Source organism: Arachis duranensis, chromosome 1 (assembly GCF_000817695.3).
Source record: "Arachis duranensis cultivar V14167 chromosome 1, aradu.V14167.gnm2.J7QH, whole genome shotgun sequence".
Lineage (NCBI taxonomy): Eukaryota > Viridiplantae > Streptophyta > Magnoliopsida > Fabales > Fabaceae > Arachis > Arachis duranensis.
In genome coordinates, this window is record NC_029772.3 from 521,258 (window position 1) to 541,926 (window position 20,669).

A 20,669-nucleotide genomic window follows, 5' to 3' on the forward strand; every position below is an offset into this window, starting at 1 on the left:
CTAACCCAATAATAATAATAATAATAATAATAATAATAATAATAATAACTTTGTCCAAGATCAAAAGCAATCCCCCAATTAAATGTAAACCCCTCATAATAGCAATATACTAACAATTTTCCCCCAACTAACGCCGCATGGCCTTGACTATTATTATTATTATTACAAATTAAAATTTAATTTATTATGAATTTAAATTTTATTTAAAAATTTATTGTAAGTCAATAAATTATTATTTATACAATAAAATTTAAAATTTTTATATTTGTTTAAGTATATAAATGAACTAATTTAAATTAGTTTGACTATTATTATTATTATTTCAAGAAATACTTAATGTGGTCAACTTATTAGTTAATTAATTTGAAAATATATTAATGCACCATGCATGTTACTACAACACGCAGTATTATGTGTACTAGACACATTGTACCCCGGCCACCCTGGCATTCATCTTCCACATAACATCTTCTATTGTGTCTTATTATATATATATACGAGTCTATCCATACTTCATCCTCAATTCAACACCTTAGTTCTCCATCTCAATTTGTTTCTCTCCAAGGCGAAGCTAGAGTTTTGGTAAGTTCATTTTTAGCTTGAGAAATTCATAGTTGTTCGTAATTTGAACAATATTATTGAGCTATAAAATTCACTTCTATCCTTTCAACTTTCAACTCCTTTCCTACGCAATTTCTTGGGATGCAAGCATTACATTATACATTACGGTAAAAATTTTTAAAGAAGTGGTTGTGTTTTTTAAAAGTTTAAATTTTTTATTTTGTGTTTGGTAAATTAAAAAGATCATGTACTTGTACTTGTAGCTTTTAAAAGATTGGGATATTTTTGAAAGCATTTAAGATAGAACTTTTTAATGTTGGCTTGTGCTTTTCAAATTTAAAAGTCTAATATAATCTCATATGTTATTTAATTTTCAAATTTAATACATGCATTTATATCTATTATAGTATTTTTAAATTTTAAAAATTATTTTACCAAACACAATTATTGTTGCTTGCGTTTATTGAAAGCTATTTTTAATTTGATTTACCAAACATAAATGTTACAACTTTTAAAAAGCCATCTTTTAGAAATTAGATTTTATAAACTACTTTTGAAACCATTTTTGTTCCTACATTTGGCATAATACTATATTAGTTGTAACACAAATTTTGATATGCTAGCTAGCTCTGTATTCACCTCATAGAAGTCAGAAGTGGGGGCTGTATAAGAGTCGAAAGTTCTTCTCCCTCTAGATTTAGGCTTGGTTTGGTAAAGCTTTTTGAAGATGTGCTTGTGCTTTTTAAAAGTTTAAGCTCCTCATTTTGTGTTTGGTAAATCAAAAAGATCATGTGCTTGTGCTTGCAGCTTTTAAAAGATCGGGGTACTTTTGAAAGCACCTAGGATAGAGCTTTTCAAAGTTGGCTTGTGCTTTTCAAAATTTAAAAGTCTAATATAACCTCATATGTTAACTAATTTTCAAATTTAATGTTTGCATTTATGTCTATTATAGTATTTTTAAATTTTAAAAGCTATTTTACCAAACACAATTGATGTTACTTATGTTTATTAAAAGTTGTTTTTGATTTGATTTACCAAACATAAATGTTACAACTTTTAAAAAGCCATCTTTTAAAAGTTAACTTTTATAAACTACTTTTAAAAAGTAAAAGTTTTACCAAACTAAGCCTTATAGTGCACTATTTCTGTTCCTACATACATAAATAAGAGACAAAGAAAAGTGAGAGTCTCTATGTCAAAGTATAGAGAGCTCTCAATGAGATTATTAAAGAAGAAACAAATTTTTTTTATTAAAATTTTGAAATTAAGTAAAAAAAATAAATAGAATTTAAAAATAAAAAATATTTTTGAAATTTCGAAAAATTTTAAAAACAGTTTAGAAAAAGAAATTTTAAAATTCAAAAAGAAAGAGAAAACACCAAAAAAAACATCAAACTTTTAAAATTTAAATTTAAAATCACTAGTAATTTGTAGAGCACTTCTTATTTAAAAAGATTGTTGCATATTTAATTTATGCAGTGTTTCATCATACAAGAGATGAAGATCTCTTTGGCTCTAGCTTTTCTTGGAATTTTGGGTGCTCTCTCTGTTGTAGCAGAAGATCGCTATCAATTTTTCACATGGGAAGTTACTTATGGAACAATTTACCCTCTTGGGGTTCCTCAACAGGTTAGACAATGCATAATCCTTTTTTATGTATATGTATTTTAGTTTGAAATATATATGTATGCCTTTCTTTAACTTCATGCTAAATTAAAGTGATTAATGTTTTAATTCACATCTTATATATTATTAGGGCATTCTTATCAATGGCCAATTTCCAGGCCCTACAATTGATGGCATCACTAATGACAACATCGTTGTTAATGTCATTAACAAGCTTGACGAGAAATTCCTCATCACATGGTTAGTGATTTTTTTTTTGTAATTTAATTTTCTCAAACATTTTGCTTTAACTTTTTTGTAGTCTTTGTCCTCCCAAAATATTTTCTTATAAGTATTTTACAATATCCTTCAGCCTTAAAAATTTTGATTTGTTAGTTTCTGTAATTATAACTATTTACTGATTTTCGTTAGTCTTCATAAATATTGTCATGCAACACCAAAATCCAAATGATATGTAGCAAATAAACAACAATAAATATTTTTTCAACACACACACATAAAATCAGCTATCAAATTAATTACTATGTATTTTTATCTATAAATTCATGAGATGTTTAACTTATTTTTAATAGAGCAATGCTTAGGGGCCAGCAATTTTTGTGATTGTTAGCCATTAACTAGTCATCAATGATGATTTGATGGTGTGAGATTGGTGTGAGATTTCATTCAATGGCTCATATTTCTCTGCTGGTTACATGCTGGACAAAATTCAATAAAACTGCTGGTCTCCTAGACTTTTTCTTTTTAATATATATTTATATTTTAATATATATTTTATACAAATAACTGATTTAATAACTGATTTTTTATATATAGTTAATATAGTCGAATATTTTTAGACGAAACAAAAATCATAAAACCCTTATTTATAGAGACTGAAAACATATACTTTTTTTTTTTCTTCCTGATAAACTAGGAATTTGGTGGAAATAATTAAGCATAATAATTAAATCATGTGAATGTGGTGGAAAAAAAAAACAAACAGGAATGGTATAAAGCAGAGAAGGACATCATGGCAAGATGGAGTATTGGGAACAAATTGCCCAATCCCTCCTAAGAGCAATTGGACATACAAGTTCCAACTGAAAGATCAAATTGGAACATATACATATTTCCCATCAACCAAGCTCCATAAAGCTGCTGGAGGTTTTGGGGCACTTAACATTGCCCAAAGATCTGTTATTTCCATTCCCTACCCTGCTCCTGATGCTGAATTCACCCTTCTTGTTGGTGATTGGTACAAGACCAACCACAAGGTTAGTTTCTCAGAAACTGGCCGGTTCTCACAAAACCGTGCATTTTTTTAGAACCAGCCGGTTACTAATTCGGTCCAATCAGTCAATTTTTGATTGGTTCAGTAACTTTTAAAAATTCTTCATTCAGTTATTGATAGTGGATCGGACTGTTTTCATCATCGGTTTTTAATTGAACCGATTCGACTGGTCAGTCTGGTCCGACTTTCAAAATATTGCATAGAAATCAAAGAACTATTGATGATAAAAACATAGATGGCTAAAGAATTTTGATTTGCAGGTACTAAGGAGACTATTGGACTTTGGCAAGAAACTTCCTTCTCCTGATGCTCTTCTCATCAATGGACAAAGAGATTCCGCTGTCTTTACTGGTCAAGCAGGTAATAACTAATTACTAATTAACCATCTCTCTATCTCCATTAATATTCACTATTTGAAACTAAATAAAAATGAAATCAACTATATTTATTTGCAGGGAAGACTTACAAATTCAGAGTGTCCAATGTTGGGTTAACAACATCAATCAACTTCAGGATTCAAGGGCACTCATTGAAACTGATTGAAGTTGAAGGTGCTCACACATTACAGGACACATATGAGTCCCTTGATATTCATGTGGGTCAATCAGTGGCGGTTTTGGTCACACTTAACCAGCCTGTGAATGGCTACACCATTATTGCTACTAGCCGCTTCACTCCCATTGTTCTCACCACCACAGCCACTCTTCAATATGCCGGCTCCAGTTCTAAGGCCCCTGGTCCATTGCCCATTGCCCCAACTGATGTAGATTGGTCCATGAAACAAGCCAACTCCATCAGGTAGTTAATTACTATTATTGTGGCTATAATATTATTTAACTTTTAAACATCGAAAACTCAAATGCAGTCGACTTTATGTGAAGTTGATAGTTGAGAGCCATTAGATGAAAATTTAGTCAAATCAGTCAAATCATTTAACGGCTCTCAATTATCAACTTCACATGAAGTCGACTGCACTCGAGTTTCCACCCTTTTTAAATACTGCAAACACAAACACACGATTTTTTGTTTATCAAACACAAAATAAATTACTTGTATTTTTAAAAATAATCCAAAAAATGAGTGTGAATATCACTTTAATTGAGACGCACCAAATTTATAGTTTAATAATAAGTCAAAATGAGAGTACATAAAGAATGATTCTTGTAGATCAATACTTGTCACCAAATTATTATTCCCAAAGGCTTAATAAATATAAATTATTACAACCAACTTGGATTGGTCGAGTGGTCAGTTCACTTGTCTGCTTAAGCAAGTGAACCTATTGACCAGCGACAGACCCTTAAATAGAGCTCTGATCCGCAATAAATTAGTCTTTGGTCTGTCGGGAAAAATATGTAAATTTTTTGTATAAACTTTTTTTTTCTCTTTAACCTTTTAATGGTTGTTTGAATAGGTTGAATTTGACAGCAAACGCAGCAAGGCCAAATCCTCAAGGATCATTTCACTATGGAACCATCCCTATCACAAGGACAATCATATTGGCAAATTCTGAAGCAAACATCCATGGCAAGCTACGATATGCAGTGAATGGAATCTCCCACATGAATCCACTCACGGCATTGAAGCTTGCTGATTGGTTCAACATTCCAGGAGTGTTCAACCTCAACACTATCAGTGATGTTCCTCCTCCTGCAGGTACCCCTGCCAAATTAGGAACCTCTGTGGTAGGACTTACCCTTCATGACTTCGTAGAAATCATCTTCCAGAACAATGAAGACACAATCCAGTCATGGCACATGGACGGATCTAGCTTCTATGCTGTTGGGTAATCAAGAAATTAAAACTAACTCATTTGCTCTTGTGAAGTTCAATTTCGATTTCATGAATGTTCGTTAATTAATAATATAATCCTCTTTTCATTAATTTTAGATATGAATATGGCGTATGGACACCTGCTAGCAGAAACATTTACAACTTGGCTGATGCGGTTCCAAGATACACTGTTCAGGTCAGTAATCTTAATCCTTAATTTGTTTTTCAATTTTTTTTTAACCAAATATAGGGGACTCGAACCGGCGACCTCTTAATTGAGTATAGAGAGACTATACCATTTGATTCCTAATAAAATTTTAGATCAGATATTTTGATCCCTAATAAAATTTTTATATTTTAAAATTCTCAAAAATTAATTTCATTAACAAAAATATTATTTATACCTAAAATCAGCCACTAAAATCAATCAACAATATATTTGTGTATAAATACACATGTGATTTAATTTATTTTTAATGTGTATTTATATTCTAACATGTATTTTATACTGATAGCTGATTTTGGTGTATTAGTTTCTATGTAATTTTAAAGGGAGAATAATTTTGTCTTATAGTGATATTTTTTTACTTAATTGTATTCTAACAAAATTTATTAAAAATTTAATTGAAAACCATAAAAAAATAATTTGTCAGTATAAAAAATTCATTAGAACCAAAATGTCTTATCTAACATTTTTTAGAACTAATTTGAATATTTATTCTATAAAATATTAGATGAACTCGTATTATTTCAATTAATATTTCTCTTGTTACCTCGCATGCATAAAGATCTTTATTATATATATTGGACTAATGGCTATTATTCATACATGAATGTATTTATATATACAGGTGTATCCAAAATCATGGAGTGCCATATTGGTATCTTTGGACAATAAGGGGATGTGGAATTTGAGATCTGCAATTTGGCCAAGGCAATATTTGGGACAGGAATTGTATCTCAGGGTCTGGAACAACGAGCAGAGTCTATACACTGAAGCTAACATCCCTGACAATGCACTCTTCTGTGGCATGGCCAAACACCTCCACTAATCATATTAATTACTCTATGTAGACTTTAAGAGATGAGGTTTTAATTTCATTATTATTATTATTATTATATATTGGTTTAAGTTGTAAGTTATAACTCTGATTTTTATCTTCTTTTTCTTTTGGTAAAAGGATTTTTATCTTCTTTAATTTCATTCTTATCATTATTTTGTTTAGAAACTTCAGTTACGAGAGTGTGACTGTCAAACAATGAAGAAAGAAAAGTAGATCGGGTTCCAATATTGAGGCCCATTTAGGAGCAGTGGTGCCAGTGCAATTTGATGTTGTATTAGATTATTTCTTGTAATCATAATAAAGTTTTTTTTCCAATACCTTTCTTGGTAATACTAGAACTTGAAGAGGGGTTAAATCAACTAAATTTCAAAATTGAAGTTCTATTAAATAGTTTTTGCAAAAGCAGATTATGCAAAAAAAAAAGTAAAAATCGGTTTGTTTCTAAAACCAAAATAAAATAAATTAAAAAAGGTGCGTGAGAATCACACAAACATATATTATGGTTTAGTTTTTATATACAATAAAATTTATATCTAGTCTCTATTATAATTATAGCGGATTTTTAACTATAATAAAATTGATTACATGCACAAATACCAATGAATTACAACCTAATTCATTTAGTATCTATCACAAAATTTTTATCTAAGTCTAGTAACTACCAAGTATTTTTAATTTGGCAAAAAAAAACTCAACTTGGTTCAACAGTCACCAAATGTTATCCCAACTTAGTAAAAAAAACTCAACTGGTTTTATGTCACCAAGTGCTATCCCAACTTGGAAATGAAAACTAATCCTAGTTCAACAATAATCAAATACACAAAAATTTTTTTTTGACTTTTTTAATGTATTTCTCTTGCCGTTTTTCTCTCGTAGCTTTTTTTCATTTAATGTTACTATGATTTGTATTTTTCTCAATTACAGAAAGATAAACATTAGATAGTCATAACAATAAAATCTAAAATGAAGCTAAAAAATGAAGGAAAATAATTCTGCATGCATGAGATGATGTTCTAAATTTCTCACTCTATTTTTTTTCCTTTAAAAGCTATTGTGATACCAGTTATATAGTATGAGGCTGGCTTTTTAATTTTGCTTCACCGTCTCTGTATTTTTCTGGAGCATTGAACCAACTGAAGTCTTCTTCTTCTTTCAATAAATCAGACCAGAAAATCAAGAATTGAGAACAGAGTAATGTGACACAGAGATGATATGGACAACAATAGTTTCATGGGTATGAGATCCTCAATATATTTGCTAAATCAACACCCTTAATCTTGTACTTTGATCTCAAATTTCAATTTCAACTATTAATTTACAGTAGGAGAAAGTAACCTCCATTTTCTTCTTATTACTCGAAATGCAAGTGCAGAGAGAAGATAGATTCAACAAGCAATTCACTTGCATAATCATGGACACCTTTTACCTTTTTCTTCTTATCATACTTGATTTTGAAAAGAATAAAAATATAAAATATACAATTTTCTACTTGTAAGAATAAGAAGAGTAACAATACCCACTCAATGATAAATAGCAGTAGCACAATAATATTAATAACAGCAGAAAAATCACACAAACAAAAAAATAGAGAAAAGTTAACATACCAAGATTTTTAACGTGAAAAACCTTCTCAATATGAGAAGTAAAAATCACGAGTCACTAAGACCAGAAAATAGCTTCACTATGATGAAAAATAGGGTACAAGAGAGTCACAAATTACTGCACAAAACTTTTGGGTTTGGGCTCTCTTCCAGTGTCGAGAAAAAGCCTAAATGTTAGTATTCAAGCCCATAGATAATTGAAGTTGCTGAGGTGAGTTAAGGTTAAGTAAAAGAGGTCTCATTTGTAAGAAGAACATCAAACACTAAAGAGAAACGATGAGAGAAAGTTATTTTCGCACATATACAAAACTATCTCTGTAAATTGGTTGCTGCAAATTTATTAACTGTTGGATCGAGCTCAAATTTGGACAATGTGTTTCAAACACTTGGTTCTTTGTTTTCACCGTTCAAATCTTCAATTTGACATCTGTAGCTGGAGCTGTTGGCCACACACAGTAGCTCTATTTTTGTGGTATTTTCATCTTGTTCTTGTTTTATAAGCTTTGAAACTTGGGTTTTGCTTGTTGTATGCACATTTTGTGCAATAATTTGTGACTCTCTTGTACTCTATTTTTCATCATAGTAAAGTTATTTTCTGTTCTTGGTGACTCGTGATTTTTACTTCTCAAATTGAAGAGGTTTTTCACGTTAAAAATTTTGGTGTGTTAGCTTGTCTCTAATTTCTGGTTTATGTGATTTTTTTACTACTATTGGGTATTATTGTGCTGCTGTTCATACTTATTGTGAGTGGGTATTGTTATTCCTCTAATCATTGCAAGTAGAAAATTGTGTGTTTTATTCCTATCATTTAGCATTAGAGTCAGTTTTGGACATTTGGTTATAACTTGTTTGAAAGATGGAGACAAATAATTCTACTAGGATGATAAGTTTGAATGGTACTAATTATCATCTATGAAAAGAAAAAAATAAAAGATTGTTGTTTGTCAAAAATTTACATTTACCCATATTTTCTACACTAAAACCAGAATCTAAAACAGATGAAGAATGAGAGTTTGAACACCAATAAGTTTTTAGTTTTGTTAGGCAATGGGTGGATGATAATATTTACAATCACATTGCTAATGAGACTCATACTAGGACTTTGTAGAATCAAATTGAATCATTGTATGCTTCTAAGTCTCGTAATAATAAATTGTATTTGTTGAACTTGAATATGTTGATGAATTTAAGATATACGGAGGGGTAACAAGTATTAGATCACTTGAATGAATTTCAATGAGTTCTTGATGAGCGAAAATCAAAACTCACGGATACTGGCAAGTGCACCGGATCACTCAAGTAATACCATGGTGAGTGGATATCGTTCCCACGGAAATTAAAAGATTGAGCAAGTAAATATTAGATTAAATTCCTAATTAGATTAATAAAACATGATTTTGAAAGGGACAAGATTGTGTCTTGCTGAGAGCTTGAGAACCTTAAATGCTTGAATACATGAATGCTTACGGATAGAGAGCTTGAATGTTGATTTGAGAGAAGACAGTGATGGTGAGAGTTAAGGACTTTGGAGATGTTTATACTTTTAGAGAAATTAAACCTTGTTTACTTATCTTGAAGTTTGCAAAGATCTTTCACGACAAATTTTTGGTAACTAATTTTCAATTCCTTGGTTTCTCAGTTTCTTAAGTATTAATTAGTCGTCAATTAATTAATCAATAGATTAAACACAAAAACTTATTTAGAAGAAAAACATAATTTCTAAAAGTTATTCTAATCCAAATCATATGTCACTTATTCAAAGTTAGAGTGATTAAAAAATCATGCATGTGTCGCACACTAATTAAACCACTATTCCTAGTCGAATTCAAGAAGTCATGTGAAAGAGTTTTCAACTTTTAATTCAAATATCAAAATTTTCAATTATAGTAAAAGAATTCAAACGAGATTAGCATACCTTTTGACACGATTAATCCGAATAAAGAACGAATAACTCAACGATGAAATAGATCAATATAAAACTTTAAAATAAAATAAACATAGATTAATAACCCATAGAAAACATAAACAGAGCTCCTAATCCTTTGACAAATGATTAGTTACCCGTGAAAAAGAAAAAAACAATGAAAAGAGATTATAGAGGAGCTAGATGTTTAGGTTTGGATCCGAATATCCTCCTCTAGGATCGTGCCTCTTGTGAACGTTGTTCACTTATTTATATCCTAATTCTAGAATTCAAATTTAAAACTAATCCTAATCTTATCTCTCGAAAAGAAAGATAGGGTAACTAACTACTTACTTCAATTTCAAATCAAAACAATAATTCAAATCTAATCTAGAAACAAATCTTAACAACAAAATCTTTTATGTTTTTAGAAATAATTAATAACTAATTTTCTGAAATCTTAAATATTTTGGATGTGATTAAAGTTTCTAATGATATGGATAATTAAGCTTGAGTTTTAATTGTTGCTTCTTGAGAGTTGTAATTGTATTTAAGCTAGACTTGCTTTAGAGAAAATTGGACGAAAGTCCGAAATTTCACCTTCCAAGAAGGGGTATACCCTGGGCGTGCATGTGTCTAGGAGGGAGGTCCGTCGGGCGTGTGCTTCATCTGTTGGGCATGCAAGAGCTGAGAGGGAGGCCGTCGGGCATGCATCTTGTCCGCCAAGCGTAAGTCTTGTCTGTCGGATTTGTAATCATGCACACTGGGCATGTGGTCACGACCACTGAGTGTGCATGTTTTTCTTTCAATTTGGCACGCTTTTGCTCTTTAGGCCATGCTTTTGTTACCCTTAAATGTTACTTTTATCTAAAAGCACTATTCTCTTTAAATTGTTACTTTTTTTATAAGTTACATTGTGATTAAACAAATATCTTCATAAAAACATGCTTTTTATTTCATTGAAGTAGGTGCCAATAGATTATAATAAATAAAAATATATTTAAATTAAAGGGCCAATGTCCTTAGATCGAAGAAAAGGCTAACATTCACAAACCTCAAATCATTACTTAAAAAACCAAGTGCTTGCAAGTTGCCACAATTTCTTTGACGTGCTTTGCAGATGTCACTTTTGTTCAAACTTTTAGCCACATTTTTTAGGTTATGTTTGTAAAGCATGATAATAGAGTTTAATGGATATGTTTTAAAAGCGTGGCTAATTGTTTACATTTAGCACATATTTTAAAAGTGCGATCTATTTCTTTAATTTATCGTACAAAGACACAAAATATAATATGATATGAGATACGTAGACACTTAAAATTTAAATTTTTATAGGACACAAAGATATAATATATATAAAATATAAAGTATTTTTTAGATAAATTATAGTTAATTTTTTAAACTATTTTTATTGTATTTTTTAATTATATAAAGTATTTAAAATAAATTTTTGTTTTATAAATAATAATAATATATACTATTTTTAAACTTATTTTAATCATACATATTAAAAATAAAATTGAGTATTATGTCCAAAATATAGCTGATACGTATATACGATCATTCTACTATACTAAATAAACGTAGCTAAAAAAAAGTCTCAAAATTTTCAAATTTACTGTCAATTTACTGGTATGAGCTAATAAACTAAATAAAATAAAATAAAATAAAATAATATAAAAAGCTAAAAAATGAAATACTTTGTGCTTAATAAATTTAGTAAATTTTTAATAGTAAAAATAAAAATACTAGAAAAATAAAAAATATCTTTTTTAAAAAGCTGTTAGTATTTGTTTGGACGCCATTATTTTGATAAAAAATATCTTTTTTAATAAAAAAATCTTTTTTTTTATTTTTTAGTGTGTTTAGTAAATTTCGAGTAATAAAAGTAAAAGCATTTCAAAAATCAAAAAAATATTTTTTTGAGAAGTTGTAATTTAAAACGAAAGGAAAATTGGATCACATACCGTTCTCGCCAATTTTGAGAAGATTAAGGTTAGGGTTCGTGGTTTTCTTCTCTCTCTCAAACCCCTCCCAAACCCATTCCCAATTTCGCCCCTCACTGGCTCGTCTCTTCCTCTCCGAGTTTCTGCTCTCAACTCTCCTCCTCTTCTTCGCCGTGACTGTCAAACCTCCATATCGCCGCTGCTCCTCCACCTCGACCACGCCGGCTCGCCGCTGTCTTGGTGCTGCCGTCTCATCAGCTCAGGTAGGCCTCTTCCTTGCTTCCTCCCTCTCAACCTCAATTTGCCATTATATTGTTCAGTTCTGAGTTCTGAATGATTGAATCTGTGATTATGTTCTGCTCTGTTTCTGCTATGTTCAACTGCTTAGGGTTGTTCTACTTTGTAAGGTTCTGTGATTTTGTTCTGTTTTGCTCTGTTTCTGTTTCTGCGTGTTCATCTCTATTTTTTGCTTTGTATTCATATACATATGATATATTGAAGTACTGAATACTTTGCCTCTTGCCTTGGTTTTATTAGATATCTTTTGTAAGATAAGTTATGAATCAGATACAATTGAATATATCATAAATTGAGTATGATAGATGATAGCATAAATCAGATGATTATCCCCCTATACATATTGCTACCTCTGATCCTGTGTTGCTATTTATTACAGACGTAATAGTGTTACCAAATCGAAGCTAGGGTTTCATCTACTTCCATTATGAACTGTGAGGCTTGCCACCTCAAGGAACTGGTAAACCCTTTTCCCACTGTATTTTATCTATCCACACTTTGGCTTCATATGCTCTCTTATTGTTCCCATCTCTAATTAAGTTTTTCCGCCGTTGTTGTTGTTGTTGTTGTTGTAGGAAGTAGAGCTCTTTGAGATACGTGAAGTTTTGCGATGTAAATATTTACTTTTTGCTCACTCTTGCTTCTCGAAATTCTTATATTTCATGTTGAATTTAGATAACTCAGAAGTAGGGGAAATTTTGCAGGCATACTGCACACTATTGTGTTTCATCGGGCCTTGGGGCTTGTGCGTCCAAAAGAAGTCGACTTGGAGCTTTTCGACATAACTTACGTATGTGTTTTCTTAGTGACTTGAAAATGCCATGTGATTATGTGTTTGCTTAAATGCCTTTTAAGTTGCCAATTCTGTATTGAACATACTGTTAATTGTGTTGATTAATGTATGATGATGGATATGAATAATATATTTGAGTTTACCTAAAATAAACAAAAAGGAATAATACATTCGAGTTTCTGTGGTTTGGGGCCTTGACTTTCTAGCCTTATGTTGTTTAAAATTTGATGTGTGAGTTTGCCACCGTTCCTGTATAGGTGCAATGTGGGGAGGTGGAGCTTGAGAAGAAAATAGATGAAAAGATTGACCAGTTTGTTTGTTGGGTGGAGAAGCATCCAAACAAAAAGAGTCAGGTGTGCTGATTGCTTGTGGCTTTCAATTTTTTATGCTTATTTTCGTGCTGTACCTATCTGTTATTGAGTGTGCTACTAAAAGGAAATTATTGTGGTTCAGCAATGACCTAGCTGATTTTTGTGACAAGTTTCTGAATATGTTACTATCTTTTATGGTGTTGTTCCTTTCTAAGGCTGTATTGTTAGAATTACTGTTGGTGTTGGATGATATATGATTTAATTGGCTCACATATTGGCCCATGTCATGACCTTCTTCATCTGTATCACTGGTTATGCATGAGTATCTGTTTGCGATAGTGATGCAATCCAATTTTCTAACTCGATTCTGTAGTAAAAGGAATGGAACTTCTGCGGCATGATGCATGATAGGGCCATGTAGTTGACCTGCCAAGTGGGATAAGACTTTGTTGTTGTTATAGTTAGTCTTTTTATGTCTTGGTTATACCATACCTATACCTTTTGTATCTAGGTGTGGATGGCTTATCCCCGTTTTAAAATTCTCTTCCCTTCTAATAAACTTTTTTTTCTATCCAAAAAAGAGTTTAAACACGAAGTAGTGTTTCATGCAATTCAATCTGCAGATTATGGTACACTAAAAAAGTTAATGTGCAATAATTGTTGCATCTGGGCATTGAAGTTTATTATTTTTTAATTTTTATCTTAGACTTCTGAATTAATGTGATGCAGATATGTTTATCTTTCTATGAGGTAAAAAACAAACAGGCATCTTGGTTCAGTAACAAGATTGAACGCCTGTATTGGGAACAATGGTATATTTATCTTAATGTGGCCCAACATCCAAAGGGACATTCTAACAAGTCTCATCATGCCAAAGTTGTTGATCCGGGAGGTGCAGTAACTTGTATTTTGCAGCTATATTTCTTTTTCTGTTTCAGTCATTCTGTGATGATACTTACAGGGCTCTCTCTCTCTCTCTCTCTCTCTCTCTCTGTTTTCCTAATTTGCAGAGGGAGCATTGGAAGATAGAAATGCTCGAAGTGCAGCACTTGAAGCATCGCTTCGTGAGGTTTTATTTCAAATAATTAAATTTGTTAATGAGAAGAAGGATCATGTTCCTCCAATTCCAAATCTTGAGGGTGCTGTTTCATTTCCCTATGAAATTACAATTCCCAGGTGCGCTGTGTTTACGTTGTTTGGTTGTATCCATTGTGGTTACACATTCCATATATCCTCTTATTGTTTATTATTTCGGACGACTTAAAATCTTAAATTTTGAGAGTTAGCTTTGATTGTAGATGATTTTTTCTGCTTGGTGTGTAGAATTGACAGTATGATATTGTGTAAATGAACTTTTTCAGTTTTCTATCTTTATTCCTTCATTGTGACATATAGAAAATCTATAAAGCTTTCAAAGTCAAAAGGGTTTTGGTTAAAGCATAGAAGATGTACATGGAATAGAGTGCAATTATAGTAACATGTAAGTTGTGATTGTGATTTATTTAGAGATGACAATGAGTTTGCAAGGCATCAAGGCATGTTGGATCCATGATAGAGAGATCACATTGTTTACAAACTGGGTGGCTAAAATAAGAAATGGTTGTTGTTGCTGATTTCAAAGCGAGATGTATATTCTAAATCTAAACAGATAACTTCAAGACCAATCACCATACTCCATGTTAGTTATATTGGACACTAAACTGCCAACATTAGGGGGGAAGTAGTAGTATTTTATGAGAAAATTCTCACAGTACCTTTTCACTATGAATAAAATATGATGGAATCTTAACTAAGGTGGATTTGACAAGGGTTGTATGATTATAAGATCAACAAATGGGATCAAAACGGAAGTATTCCAATCCAATCCAATCATGTGGGACATTCTAAGGGGTTTAAACTTCTGCATGTTATATCAATTGATTTCTTTATCCTTAATTTTGTGGAGACTGGAGACACAAACCCAGGATCTCCATATATTTTGATTTTTTAGAATCCAGATTTTGAGGTGTACAAGTTTGACATTACAATATTGTTCTACTTAATCTAAAATTAGGAAATGGTGTTTTCTCAGAATGGCATGATATTAGCATTATTGGCATGATATCACCATTTTAACAAATGCAAGCATCCTTATGCTTGCACCATCTGCTCTCTAAGTCATTGTTATTCAATGTGCTGATTTACTACAAACATAAATTGTAGGTTTTTCTCATTGGTGAAAGATATTCAGATTGAAATCTGAATTAATAATTGAGTTGGTAAATTTTTCTTTTGTTAGGTTTGGTTCTGTTGTTTTTCAATCTTTATGACACAATAATGAACTCTTGTTTAGAGGCAATGAAGTTATGGTCATCTCCTTATTTGTGAATAATATATTCCCGTAATTCATATGCTCTTAACTTTTATCATATTGTTATTTTGGTACAACCAAAAAATCTTGTATAAAGCCTAGATCTTGAGAATGTCTTTATTTGGTGAAGATGACTGCCCTTGTGATCTTTCTTGTGGACCTTCCTGATGAGTTGTAGTTTCATTCTGTGACCATTATTCTGAAATTGAATCTTAATATTCTGCTGTCATTGTACAGTTCCTCAGATTCTGCATTTGGAATGGACATGATCAAGAGGATGCTCCAAACAGGACATCCAACAATGCTAAGTTAAAGAGTTTGTAGAGTTGTGGATGGGTTAAATCAAATGTAATCTTACTGGTTGGATTTAAGATTGAAATGTAATGTTGAAGTTGCTAAGTAAAGGCAAGGTTCAGTCTCTCTGTAAATATGACATATTCTATAGGTGCAAATAGTGAACATTTTTATTTTAAAATATTGGACTCCGAGGGTGGTTATCTCCTAAAATGACCGATTATGTGTGTTGCACCGAGCTATGGGAGCGCTGCAATTTTAATTTTTTTAATTCGTTAAAATAATAAGGGTAATTTTTTAAATTCGTTAAAATAACAAAAGGCTATGCCGTTTTCTATTTTAATAATTTAAAAGATTGAAAAACAAAACGGCAATATCGTCTAATATTGTTAAATTTAATAAAATTATTTTTGTAATGAAAACGTTAATGATGTTTTCTTTTAAATTAATTAAAAAAAAAGAATTTCACTAGGGAGTTAATATAGTATTTGTATAATGTATATAATGGACTATTTATTTAATCTAATATGAGTTAAAAAATAAAATTTGGGATAAATTATTATTAATTTTTCAAATACAATATACTCATATTATTTAGAATAACCATCTGGATATTAGGGATAATAAACATCTGATATTTTACTAAATTGAACATTTTTATACTTTTATTGTACACATTGTATAAAATATTTGATATCTTACTAAATTAAATATTTTTATACCCTTATTATACACATTGTATAAATATTCTATTGACTTCCTAAACTTCCTCTTCTGATTAACATAGAAAACTTAATTGGATTGTTGGGTCTTACAGAAGACCTTTTTTCCTCTTTTTTTATCCCCTTCCAAGATCGATATTTCATTTCTTGAAAATAAATTACAGATCATAAGCCACTAGCAATTGGAATAGTCGACAAGCGTCCAAAACCATCATTGGTTTTGATGAGGTGCCTGCCAGACAAAATCTAAATTGGATTGGGGAAGATTACAATTTTTAATGCGTTTAACTAATATCCTTGTAGCTTCAACGAGTTAACATCTTTATTTTCAAATGACTAAATTTCTTGCCAGCTTACAAATTGCAATTGCCACGTTAACACTGAGGCTCCAACCATAATTTCTGTAATATTTTTCCTGCTATATGTTATGTGCAAAATTAGACTCATTTCTTTGACTTGTGCACAAGGTACTAAACAGTTTCTTCAGCATTATTACACACAGGACACAATTGATTAGTGGAGAGAATTCTTCTTTTTTGTAGCTTTGATCTTATTGGTAAGCCATGGTACAAAGCTTTCCAGACAAATAGTTTTTTGTGGAATTTTCATATCCCATAGTGCTCCAAAGTTGCTTCTTGGCATAAATCCAGGGAACATTTCATTGGGAGGGTGGTAGAAATTAGAAGCTACTTTGTACCCTTCCAAGACTAAAATTTTTTGTCTTATTTAGCACTCATTTGATTTTATCTTCAATCAGGTTGAGATCCAAGATTCATCGTCATTTCTCAAATGCCTCATAAAGAATATACTTGGGATTGTATATGGATAAATGGCAGGGAGCCATGGATTCTCCTCATTTTTTTCTTTTTTTTTCTTTTTGGGTCTTACACTACACACATTCTAACTCACACTCACATTAAAAGAGGGTTCTTATTTCTCACTCTTTGGATTCAAACCCAGGTGCGGCTTGATGAGAAATCTATAAATTGTCTGTTGGTAACGTAGGGTTGAGTTTCGATTTTTGCATGATGAGGTTAATGACTGTTGTATGCAACACCAAATTGCTGCATTGTCGCTGGAACTCTCTACCGATGTTCCTTTCTCTCGCTAATTTATAATTTCGGTGAGTTGTTCCTTATTCCGAATTCTTATAGTCGCTTTTCTGTTATATATTACTAAGGATTACCTTATGTTAATATCTCAAGCTTGAGTTACTGTTGTTGTATAGTGCTTTTGTGGCTGTTGCTGCTGCAGAAAATGGTCGAATTTGTTGCCACTAATTGCGGGCTAAGAGAAAAAGGTTTTTAAACGCGTTTGATTTTGCGAGTTTAAACTATTTGAGATAGAGACAATTTTTTAAATCTGTTTTATTTTCAAAAATTGTTATAAATTAATATCGATATGAAAAATATATTTTTTTGATTATGCGAATCTTTTGGATTATTACCTTGAACTGTTTGGATAAATTGAACTAGTTAACTGAGTTTGTTAAGAAGTAAATGAAATGTTGAGTTGCCTATAACTGACTTGATTTCTTGATTGTTGGGATTCTTGATTTTTTTGATTGGTTTGTATTGAAAATTGTTGAGTGTTCTGGATGATCATATTTCTATATATACATGAAAAACGGTTTGATATTTGAGGCGGTTGATGAGAGATATTGGTTTAGTTGGAACTCTTGAAGGGTTTAGAAGAGATACTGTCAAAATTTTATAAGTATTTAAGTAAATTTAAATCATTGGAATTTGGGTCGGTAAAATGAAATAATTTGTTAGTCTCTTTTTGAGACAAACTTTGAACTAAAAGAAATGAAATTGAAATTAGTTTTGGACACTTGATTTAATAAAAATGAATTTTGTTTGATTAATTTTGGTTTAAGGACTATGTGTTTTAGGTGTGTTTTAGGAGTTTTAGAGAAAAATAAAGTAATATAAGTAAATTGAAGATTTAACTTATTTTAGTTTGGTTAATTAAAAAAAATTATGATTTGAATATTTAATTGAACAAAATTGAATTTTATTGAATTAATATGAATTAAAGAATGATGTCTTAACAATTTTAATGAAAAATAAAATAATGCAAGTGCGTATTTAAAAGGAATAAGAAATGAAAAAATAAAAAGAAAATTGTAAACAACCTAAAGAAATCTGAAACAACTCTAGACTTTTCACTTAAGTGTATCACTCAACTTTTTATCATTTTTTGGCTTTTTCATAAGTTCTCTCTTTCAACCTTTTATCACTCAAGAAATTACAGAAAGATATACATTGAAAATAAAATTATAATCTGTAAAACATGAAGGAGATTGATGCTTCAACAGCCTCTATTGCTATGCGATGAACCAGATTTGCTTAACTTTTATTTCGTTCCTCATTATGGTGGAATACCTCTTTGATAGAAAGTACTGTCCAAGTTGATGAACTCTTTCAGAGAGACTTCTCAGAACATGAACTTCAAACCTTGATTCCCTCTCCTTGCTTCAGCAGAAACAAAATTTTTCTTTTTGTATCTCATTGTATGTTGCTGAGATCCTCTCTTCCAAGTCAACTCCTCGAGCTGTGTGTTACACCAGCTTAGCCGTTCATTTTCTTCCATTAATCCCCAAATTGAAATTTTGAAGCAAATCAATTTTTCTTGACCGAGTCCTCAAAACAGCAAAGAAAAAAAATATTTTCAATAGCAATTTCACATCTAAACTCTTGAGATGCTATTTGGTCCCCAAAAAATAATCTTGACCTTTTATTCATAGCAGTGTATCTCAGAAATTACTTTTTTCTATATATTTCAAATTGAAGTAACAGAGTTGGAGAAGGAGGGAAGAAAGTAAGATGCATGCAAAAGGAAATAAAACACATTTAGCCTCTGACTTAGTTTGATATGGTTTGATACGGGTGATTAGACCTTAACCTTTTTGCTTAACCTTTCTCTTTCTTTCTTCTTTGGTGATTGACTTAGGAACGAAGCACTCTCTCTCTTCTCTGAGTTCTATCCGAATTGAAAAGAGGAACGTTGCTTTGGAGGCAAGTACATGAAGAGCTCATCTTGAGAAAACTACATTGGGCTTAGGTTGGCTTTGATCCAATTGACCCAGCTGAATTCCTTTCTTTATTTTTCTTTGGGCTTCCTTTGTTTAGACAGCCCACCAGCAAATTCTTTTTGTTCTATATTGGACTGCTGCCATGTTGGCTAATTATGGCCTGCATCACTTAATCAGAAATAATTAACATTAATTAGGTGATTAACCCACTAAAAATAATGTTTGTCATCATCAATTTAATTTAGTTAATTTTTTAACAAAATATTCAAAAATTAAGACAAAAAAATCTAAAACAATTAAAAAAATTCAAAACCTAAAAAGAAGGCACAAAAATATCCAAAACATATAAAAAAAAGACACATTCAAAACTTAGGGGAAAGAAACTTCTAAAACAAATAACAAGAATGATCTAAAACCTACAAGAAGAAGAAAAACGTCGTTGTAAAGAGAATATCCAAAACCTAATAAAAAAATCTGAAACGTAACAAAAACAAATATCTAAAACCTAACAAAAACGAGATATTCAAAATCATTTAAAAAAATTTAAAACCCAACAGAATAAAATTTCAAAAAAAGAACATTCGAAAACTAAGAAAAGAAACATCTAAAACTATTAAAACAAATCATCCAAAATATAAGAAAAGAAATATTCGAAACCTATGAGAAAGAACATCTAAACCCAAGAAGAGGAAGAAGAAAAAATGAGCACGATGCGGTGAGACGCTAATGCAGTTGGTGGGCCGCGGCCCTATCGACAAGCAAAACATCAGGAATAAGAGCGTGTATGATGGGGTGGAACGCGATGCGCGACTAATGTTAGAAGTGAGTCAAACTGAACCGAGTTAGACTAAGCTCAAGCTCCACTCACAAAAATTGAGCTTGACTCATGACTCGATTCATTAACAATCGAGCCTATTTCTTAAACTCAAACTCGGCTTACCGAAAGCTTATGAGTTGGCTCAAGCTCACGAACTAACTCAAATAATAGAAACATAAATATATAATCTATAATTTTATATCAATAAATTATAACTTATACATTTTAAAAAATATTTAAAAAGATCAATTTTATATATTATTTATGTATCAACAAATTATAAATTTTTTATTTATACCCT

At 31.0% G+C, this 20,669-nt stretch overlaps 3 protein-coding genes across 3 annotated transcripts in view; all 3 read left to right on the forward strand.

The window, feature by feature from the left end:
- The first annotated feature begins 474 nt into the window (after positions 1-474).
- Positions 475-6,614, forward strand: LOC107489538 (L-ascorbate oxidase homolog). Its single transcript, XM_016110586.3, has 9 exons — positions 475-582; positions 2,041-2,190; positions 2,318-2,427; positions 3,173-3,443; positions 3,721-3,820; positions 3,916-4,258; positions 4,875-5,246; positions 5,351-5,429; positions 6,085-6,614. Exons 2-9 carry the CDS (start codon positions 2,059-2,061, stop codon positions 6,283-6,285), a joined length of 1,608 nt encoding a protein of 535 aa, XP_015966072.1. The 5' UTR covers positions 475-582; positions 2,041-2,058; the 3' UTR covers positions 6,286-6,614.
- A 5,126-nt stretch (positions 6,615-11,740) lies between these two features.
- On the forward strand, positions 11,741-15,973 carry LOC107490973 (autophagy-related protein 101). The gene is made up of 8 exons (XM_016112097.2): positions 11,741-12,010; positions 12,424-12,504; positions 12,620-12,656; positions 12,749-12,834; positions 13,095-13,190; positions 13,878-14,040; positions 14,159-14,324; positions 15,736-15,973. Exons 2-8 carry the CDS (start codon positions 12,472-12,474, stop codon positions 15,809-15,811), a joined length of 657 nt encoding a protein of 218 aa, XP_015967583.1. The 5' UTR covers positions 11,741-12,010; positions 12,424-12,471; the 3' UTR covers positions 15,812-15,973.
- A 1,554-nt stretch (positions 15,974-17,527) lies between these two features.
- Positions 17,528-20,669, forward strand: part of LOC107488835 (salicylic acid-binding protein 2) — a 9,039-nt gene continuing 5,897 nt past the window's right edge. Inside the window, exon 1 of the mRNA XM_052259800.1 lies at positions 17,528-17,637. The gene's annotated coding sequence lies outside the window, so the exon portion shown is untranslated. The remainder of the gene's footprint in view (positions 17,638-20,669) is intronic.